This window comes from Melanotaenia boesemani, chromosome 16, assembly GCF_017639745.1.
Source record: "Melanotaenia boesemani isolate fMelBoe1 chromosome 16, fMelBoe1.pri, whole genome shotgun sequence".
Taxonomy (NCBI): Eukaryota; Metazoa; Chordata; class Actinopteri; order Atheriniformes; family Melanotaeniidae; genus Melanotaenia; species Melanotaenia boesemani.
In genome coordinates this window covers 17221624-17231226 of record NC_055697.1, presented here as the reverse complement: position 1 = coordinate 17231226, position 9603 = coordinate 17221624, and the positions used below count along the sequence as shown (strand labels likewise).

General features: G+C 38.7%; 1 protein-coding gene across 1 annotated transcript; it reads right to left on the bottom strand.

Annotated features, from left to right (window-relative positions):
* Window positions 1-7652: 7652 nt before the first annotated feature.
* marveld1 (MARVEL domain containing 1) lies at window positions 7653-9485 on the bottom strand. The gene has a single exon (XM_042010384.1). The coding sequence runs from the start codon at window positions 9122-9124 to the stop codon at window positions 8627-8629; it is 498 nt and encodes a 165-aa protein (XP_041866318.1). The 5' UTR covers window positions 9125-9485; the 3' UTR covers window positions 7653-8626.
* Between the last annotated feature and the right edge of the window lie 118 nt (window positions 9486-9603).

The following is a 9603-nucleotide window of genomic DNA, read 5'->3' as shown; positions in this document are numbered from 1 at the left end:
TTTATTCGGCGGATTGGTCACTAACCCACTTCCTGGTTGTGACATCCAATGAGATTCTCCAATTTATTTTTTAACCAATGGCAGAGGTGGGCGTCATCAACTGGCTGACCTTCAGTCAATCCATTGTACTTCATTGAATTATCTTGTTTCATGTTCACATCTATCTATCTATCTATCTATCTATCTATCTATCTATCTATCTATCTATCTATCTATCTATCTATCTATCTATCTATCTATCTATCTATCTATCTATCTATCTATCTATCTATCTATCTATCGTACCTGTTATGAAGTTAGTCACAGCTATATCACAGGAGAGATCCTAAAGAAATAAAAGGCTTTGGAATAAACTGTATGTTTAGGAGAAAAGGCCAAATAGAATAATAAAATTGAGCGGATATGATCTACTGGAGGTGTGACATACTGAATGAAATGTAACAAAAGGGTTTGTTGACCAAGTTTGACAGTTGTGAATATTAACTGGTCCTACATCCTACCACCCTTTTTGAAAATTTGCCTGTAATGAAGGAAACATGTTCAAACAAAATACAAAAATGGATATTTTGCAGTAATGTTCGTAACTGTAAAAGCTAAAAAGCAAACACACTTGTAAGTAATAAGATTTATAGCACCTTTAACAGTAAACTATCTAATTTAAAACTACATAATGACACAGAGATCTGAGACAAGTTTGTATTTATTCCACTGACATCTTGTGTTATCTTGTCATCATCTTGTCAATAACTCTCTAAATAAATCCTCCAAGGAAAGATTTTGTATGGAGTGTGGTAAGGATTTTAAGAAAACCTTCAAAGAGTATAACTACAAGACAGCTGGATTTCATCTGTAGTCCTTGAAGATGTTTTATCTCTTGCGAGACTTCTTCAGTTTTGCATACAACTGTGAACCATCCGGCCATTGTGGGTTGTTTAGGTTTTCATTACATGTGGCTTTTTCTCACCTGGGAGTATAAGGCATTGGGACTGCATGAATCAAGGTGTGAATAATTAGGAAAGATTACAAAGCTACACTGTACACAGCAGCAATCAGTGATGTTTTCCAGCTGTAAATGGTTGTCTTCAAACCACTTCAACTTCTAACTGTCTGTGTACCTGTGGAAAACATTGCTGCCTTCAGATGATCTCTTAACCCTTAGATTGAGGTTAACTACGAAGTCTTGACCTGGACTTGTTTCTAATGTTGTACCATTCACTTGTTTATGTTTATTCACCCCTATGTTAAAGTCTGTGCACTCCTCACTGAAAAAATGAAGCCATTTTTTTTTTATCAGGCTCACATTTTAAGTGAAAGGAAACTTTATAGCTATATCTGACAAACTGATATCATGTTAGCTATTAAGTGAGCCGTATCAAGCTGTTGATTCAAGATATATTCAGTCATTTTAAGAATCTAATCAATTTATGCAATTCAACCCGTTGGTAAAGATTGGTTGAGGGTAAATGAGACAGTTTTTCTTTTGTTGTTGTTTTTTAGAAGGTTTCCTGCCAATAATGTAAAATATTTTACAAAAACATAATACTACTGTATTACACAAGATGCTACCTATCCACTTTTATGCAGCTAACAGTTCTATCATATTTCTCGTTTGGATAGTCAGCGCTTGCCCTTATCAGTCATCAATAGCCTCAATGACAAGCTTGTGGATGAAACTCAGCACGCTTTTGTCTTCTTTGTTTTTTAAGTAGCTCATGTGATGCACCGAGGTCTGTTTGGGCCCATTATATTTTGCAGTAAGAATCGGTTTATTAGCTGGAGCCAATCTCAACCAAAATTGAAAAATAGGTGAGGTACAAATTTAATCGGATTAGGCAAACACATGACTGTGCATGCTCGTGTGTGTATAGGTAATTAAAAAACACCAAATAGCCCAACATGCTTTTTTCTGGATTGTATTTTGAGCTTCAGCAGAGATCCAATCAGGCATATGGAGAACCTGCACGCTCCTCTCATAAAAGCCCCCTGTTGATCAAAGAATTCAAATCAAGACTGCCATTGGTCTAACTGTAATCCATCAATAAATAGACCTTTGAACTACTGATGGCCAGTTTTAGTGTGGCCAATAGTGCTTTGGATACAGCAGAGTCACTTTGCACAAAATGCTTTGGAGTACCACACACTGCTGTTATAGAAACCTTTAGTTGAGCTGCAGTTTGTCACTGCTAGCCTCATTGCACTCCCTAGTGGATTAATACACTCATTACTGAAAATGAACAGTAAGGATAGCTGTAGATTATAGTTTTAGTGTTATGTAAGACTTCATGACAATGAACCAAAGATGTTAGATGTGTCATTTTAAAATCAGTCAGAGCAATGGAGTGACAATGACCTCTGATATGCTAATATTCGGAGGCAAAACTTTTAAAGGTGATGAATAAATAAATAAAAAGACTCACAATGAAGGACACACCCTGGACCTGGTGGCCTGTCCACTGCTATGCCCTGTGCTGCTGACCTAGTTGTGTCAGACCACTGTGTTACCAGTGTTATCCAATAAGAAGTCCTTGAGAACTGTGAGTAAGCCCAAATCCAAACCCACACCATTGTGGAGAAACGAACAAATCAGAAGCCTCAAAAAAAATTGCAGGAGAGCGGAGAGAAAATGGAGGAAATCAAAATTAGCTTTTCATTTAGAATTTTTTAAGGAACAACTCAAAATTTACAATAATACAGTTCAAGAGACCAGAACCCTTCACTTTTCAGGTTTTACTACAAACAATAAAAACGATCTAAAGAATCCTCCAGCATCAGACGCTGCATGTGAGGACTTCTAAGGCCACTTCAGAAGTAAAATCAATGCTAGTAAATCTAGTCTTTTATCTCAACGGCAAGTTGATTTTAACATTTCTAAAGTATTGTTTTTACCTAAATAAACACTAAAAGTTTTGTCCTGGTTGAGTCAAATATACTTGGTTGAGTTTTCCCCAAACTGAAGCCAAAAACCTGCCTTTTAGACCCAATTAGTACATTGCTTTTAAAAATATCTTATGTTTTTTTTTTGTGTAAGCTTTTAGTTATAGTAAGTTACTCTCTTCAGATGGGTGTCTTCCCATCTGCCTGTAAAACAGCAGTGGTAAGACCTTTTCTGAAAAAGACTCATTTAGACCCAAACATTCTTGATAACTACCAACCTGTATCCAACTTATTGTTTTTAAATAGAATTATTGAAAAAGTTGTTTTCATTAAATTACACGAGTTTTTGAATAAACACAATATTTTAGAAAAATATCAGTATGTGTTTAAGACAAACCACAATATCGAGACGGCCTTTTTGAAAGAATGTTAATGACCTAAGCAGTAACTTAAGAGTCTCAGAAACTTTCTGTCTTGGTGCTACTGGATCTTAGTGCTGACTTTGATACAGTAGCTCACCAGATTTTATTAGACAGACAGAAGTCTGGTGGGCCTCTCAGGTACTGTTCTTAAAAGGTTTTAATCCTATCTTACAGATTGACAATTTTTTGAAAGTATTGTCCTCAGGAATTCATAAAATCAAGTGTGGGGTTCCACAAGGATTGCTTTTAGGCCCAATACTTTTAAATCTGTATATGCTGCCACTACAGCTCAACCAAGACAAAACTCAAGTTTTAATTATCGGTCCTGAATCATTTTACCAAAATTACTCATTTTTAAACCTTCTCAGTGTGTGAGAAATCTGGGTGTCTTTTTTGACGCTGAGCTGGATTTTATTCCACACATTAGAAATGTCACAAAGACAGGATTTTCTCATCTTAAAAACATTGCCAGAGTCTGCCTGTTTCTCTCTCCTGTCAGCACAGAAGTGCCGATGCATGCAGAATAGAGTATTGAATTGAGTAACTCTGCTCTCTGGTCTTCCGAAAAAGTATTTTTCAAACCTACAACTATTTTAGAACTCAGTAGTGCTTTGGGTGTGTGTGTGAGAGAAAAGAAGTAGATGTATGTTTTAATTGTTTATATTCTTATTTATATTCTTTTCAATTTGCAAATTTTGTTTTAAGTGCATTTTATTATGTGAAGTATGAGGAGCTGTATAGGACAAAAAGCATGTTCTACCCAGTGTAAAAAAAGTGCTTTAGAAATAAAATTCGACTTGACTTGATAACACTAGGACTCCTAATGCACATAAGTTGCAACTAAGAAACATTAGATCTTACACACACACACACACACACAAACATTCCTCCTCCCTTCCTCTCAGACTCTCTCAGACTCATTCTTTCTGAAACACACTCCTCTCCTTAACATGTTGGCAAACAGCTGGCAGACTGAAGGAAGTGTTGGTATTTTCAAGACTCTATAAATAGCTATCATCATTTCCCATTACTGAATGACTGCCATTGCCCTCACACAACATATGAACACTGTGCCTATTTAGAAGTATTGCATTCGCAAAGACTGCTGTACCAGATGTGGAATCTGTAACCATGTAAGGAAACTATAAACCGAACAGTATCAAGCACAAATAAGGTATCCTCACCCAAAACATACCGAGCCATGAGACAGACAGGAAATATCAATCTGATATTCTGGCTTGGACTTTAAACATATTTGTTTTTTCTGCCTCTTGTTTATTTTCCTGCTCGTTCACTTGTTCAGTTGGATTTCATCTGGCTTCCCAACCCCTCTTTCCCCCTCCTTGGCAGTGGAATGTGCATCTCAGCAGTAGCAGTAGAAAATGTGGTTAACAGGGCACTGCTGTGTGTCTGTGTTTTCATGTTTCATGTGCGAGTACATTGCCTTCCAAGTGAGACAGGAGTCAGAGACTGCCAGCGGGAAATAAAGCAGACATCCTGGTGGGATAAAGGACTTCCACAGGACATTACCCGCCCAGAACTTGGGTGGGTATGAATAGTCTGCGCTCCCTCAGAGTTTGACAGCTGCAGATTTGGTTCCTACCACTGGATTCTACACACCTGGCACAATTTTCTGTTGAATAATGCTGAACATGTACAAAATCCCAAAATGTTAAAATGATTTTCATGCATTTACTTTGGAGCAGTTCTGTCTTAAAATAATCCCACCACATGCATAATGAAAAGGCTTTGGGTCACTGCTGCTGTTGTTGTCTGTACTTAAGAGATTTCAGCACAATTTCTGTGTAGTGTTTCTTTGCTGAACTTTGGTGGACAGACAGGCGCACAAAGGGAAAAGTCTTCCAACTCTGAGAATGATCCTTTTAATTTTCCATAACTCAGGGAGTTATGCCTCATTATTAGCATCAGCTGATTTAATCTTTTGTACAACAGCCTTTCAGATTTGCCTCTGTCACTTACTTGGAAAAACAGCTGTGTTCATAGGAATCATAGACAGGAGGTATAGAATAGATAAGTGATGCACAACAAGGGCTGCAGTGTGATGATGATCACAAGCACTAATCCTGAGGAAGGCCTGAAGGCCAAAACATCAGTCAGTTAAAGTTGAGTGCATGTGAGCGAGAAGTGTTCGACTCTTCTGGTTTTCAGTGCGAACATAAGGAATAGCGATAGAAAATAGTACAACAGATGCTAAAACTGTCAATTTTATCGTTATTTTATATTTTAAAAACAACACAAAAAAAACAAAAGAAAGGAAGAGCTGTATAATAGGCCTTTTTTTGTAGGTAACAAAAACCTACAGCGACTGCAGGGATGTCAGTGTACCACCTAATGTCAAGCACTACAGAGCCATGCTATTGTAAAACATTTGGAAAGTTATTTGGTATTGTCTTGCTGAAATAAGAAAGACATTATCTGAAAAAGATGCCCTCTGATTTGTATAATATGGTCCAAAATTACACATTTCACTGTTAACGATGCCTATGCAGATTTATATCTATACCATGTGGCGTAATACCAACACAATTTTTTTTCTTTTGTTTTTTTTTTTTTTTTTTTTTATCATGCCTGTGTTCATTGACAGTGGTTTTCAGAAATGTCATGTGCTTGATGCAGTGCTGCCTGCAGGGGCTGAAGACTCTGGCTGTCAAAATGTATCTTGATTCTCTGACTCTCTTAATGATATAAAAATAAAGGAAATTTATTTAATCATTATTTATTTTAACTACAGCACCATACCTTTGGCTACACGGGGCTGCTGTTTACTGTTTATGCACTACACAACCTTTTCCAGTCTCTGTTGAACCTTTTACAACCTTTTAATTTGAAATGTGTTTTTAGCATCAAATTTAAAAAAAAAAAAAAGAAAAGAAAAAAAAGTATTTTTGAACAAAGATGTTTAAATTATTTGCAATTTGTTTACTTTATACCCATTTACATAGTGTCATTTTTAAACAAATAGATCATTAATAATAATAAAAACACACCTTACTGTGAATTAGGCAATCAACCTAAATTTTTTATGTTTCATTTTTGCTAGAAGATTTGAATTGAAAGGCTTTTACAGATGGGTGAGAGAGCGTGTACAGGAAATGTCTCTTTGGATAGCCAAAGGAAATATCTCTCCAGAGTACCGCCCGGCTCTATATGCCATTAACTAGCTTGTCTGGGTTTTCTTTAATGTCTGTGCAGTTGGAAAAAAATACAACAACTTCAAGCTTGTGGTGCCCACACCCTTAGATTCCAGTCTTATTACCTGGGATGTAATGTTTAAGAAGTAGCTTCAAAATGGGCTCATTCATAAGACAGCCAGCTCTAAAAAGGCATGAGATCTTCAAACAGTGGCCAGTGTAATAATAGGGAGCCTGCTAATGTGGTAAGCTCAAGTTTAAATGTGGAGAATCTTTTTCTGGCTTTAATTTTCAGCATTGTTGTGAGTCATTTGAAGCTTAAATGTTTTGCTCAGTATCAAATCAAAGCCTGGATTTTATTTCTGCAGCACGTAGGGCTGCTGTTTACAGTATTTGGCTATTTACCGTAGCTGTGTTTCCACAGGCAGAGACACGTGGACAGGACAACATTTCCTGTGGAACTGTGATAGGGAGAGGATGGGTGGAAGTGTGTGTGTGGGGTGGGGGGCTTCTCTCCTCTGAAGTGGTAGATTTATATCCCAGTTCTCCAGCTGGTTATCATTAACCCCCTGCTTCTCTCTTGCAGCTCAGGTTGTAGACTTCATATATATGATGCTAATTGTATTGATTACTTACATTTCACTACCTGCATGCCTGACTGTTAGCCTGAAACTGCTGTCCTACAATTTAGCTTTTTAATGCATGCAGCATGTGTGTTTATATAGTTAATCTCCACTTTTTTTCTCCACTTTTTTCCACTAAATTGTCCCCCTTTTAGCAACATCTGTTCAAACAGTGAATAAAACATTGAGAATTTCACAGATATTTACTCACAACGGTGGCTTATATTCTTGTTTTTACAATTTATAATGAGTGTGGATGCGGTTGCTGTTGAAGTGACTTGTCAAGCATGTTTTTAGGAACTGGAATAGACGAGACACTGACTTGTCATCTGCTGCTTGTCTTCAGTTTCATTGGTTGAAGATCAGCCCACCTCCAGAACCCCAACAGACTGTTCCGGTAAGAACAAGCCTCTTCCCAGATTATTCTTTACACAACATACACACACACACTCACACAAGATCTTTCTCAAATTATTTGTCTGGCAGCATGCACACTCGCTTTATCATACATGACTTGCATATTTTGTGCAAATGCCTGCGTAAGAGACACTCATTTTCTGCTAGTAACACAGATAGGTCTAAGGCTCAGTGTCTTTAATGTGGTTAGGTGGAACAGCACCAAAAATGAACCCTGCTGATTCATCAAGGCTTTTATCTCCTAACAGGAAGCTCCCCGAGGCTTCTGTCGCCTGCCTCTCCAAATCTGTGTTTCATTTAGAAAAAGCCACACACACACACACACAACAATTAGTGCAAGAGGCCCAGCTTTTTCTCCAAATGTAACTGAGAAAATTCACAGAACATTCACAAACAACAAATGCAGGATCACAACAACAAAGACATTTCACTGACTCTGAACCTACTCGTCTTTATTCCCACTCTGGATTTATACAAGGAGTATCATTGTTCCGTATACATGTTGCAGTACCAATCCCATCCATACTGTGGAACTGCTGCTGCCTTAACCTTATGAATATACAGCATTCTGACAGAAAACAAAACTGAACGAAATGTTTGAGTTGTAGACTAAACAAAAACAGCTGATAAAAGCTTATCAGTAAGTCAATGCTGTTTAACTGCTCACTAACGTTTGCTGTCATACAAAAACATATAAAACATAAAAATATATACTTTTTAAAAAAGATATTTAAAAGAGAAGTCCGTGTGAAAACAACTGCAGCAATAAGAAGTTTTAGATGGACAGTTAACAAGTACAAACCTACAAAAGGCATCTTAAGGCAGTTTTGTTGTAAACACTAAATATACTGCTGTAAGTCCCGTGAATGTTAGTGTGACTCTTTATAGCGGAAATACATTAAACTGTTCAAATTAGCCTTAACAAAGATACCAATATGTTAACTGAGCACATAACAAAACTTCCACTGGGAATCTTTTGGCCTCTCCACCAGAGGCCGCAACTGATTCTGCCCCACCACCACTGTGGGAAGACAGGAGGGATAACTGTTGAGTGAAATTACAGTGAACTATTCCTCATCTTGCAGTGGACCCACGCTCCGCTTCCATCCATCATTGCCATCACAGCCGGTTTAGTGTCTTATATGACCGTTTGCTCTCCCCGACACTTTCTGCACGCGCCATAAACAACCGAGAGGAGATAAGTCAGGAAGCACAGGCAGGCGAACACGGTGGCTGTCAAGTAGACCTTGTAAAGACAGAGGTGCTTGTACTGATCCAGGTTGCAGAACGAATTGCGATCCGTCTTGTGGATCAGGATTCCTATTGCGGGCACGTAAAGCGCGGCGGCAGCCACGTCGTGCGCCAGGTTGGTGCACAACCAGCGTTCTCCTCCCAAAAACGGCACGATGTCCTGCTTGTCTAGGAGGGTGAGCAAGAAAAGGTCGAGAGTGAGGAGCCAGAAGAGGACAGCGACGAACAGGACGAAGTGGATGGATCCCTCGTATTTGTTGGCTGCCATGGTGACCCACAGCCCGGCTCCGAAAACAATCTGCAGAATCCGAGTGATACCCAAAAAACTCTTGAGGAACTTCAGGATGTTGTTCTTCACCTGCGACTGGGGAGCTTGGGGTGGCATCTCTCCTCCTCTCTCTCCGGTCAGTCTTAGTCCCTTTTTCCCCGAACAGGGCGGGTGCTTATTTGCCAGCTGCAAACAGCTGGGGAAAAGTAGGGGCCAGAAGTTTAAATGAGGGGCTTGGAGGCGGGGGGCTTGATGTTCAACAAAAAAAATCAAAAAGTAAGACAATAAAAGGGAACTTTCTGTTCTTTCCACAGCCCCGGGGTTTTAAAATGACAAACCTTCTATGTTTCGTCTTTTCCGTTTCCTCCGTTGAATGTAGCGTTTGTGTTGGGGGGCTGGGTGATGGAGAGGGCGGCCTGTAATTTAAACCCTGCTCCTCCTCTGCTGGACTGATGGGACTCATCCGTCTCCACTCATCCGCTGCAGACGGGATCTGTTACATTTTTATTATTTCTTTTTGCATAGGCCCATACACAAACATGAAAACATGTGTAGCCCATCTTCTTCCTCACTTTCAAAGGGATTTTTTTTAACTG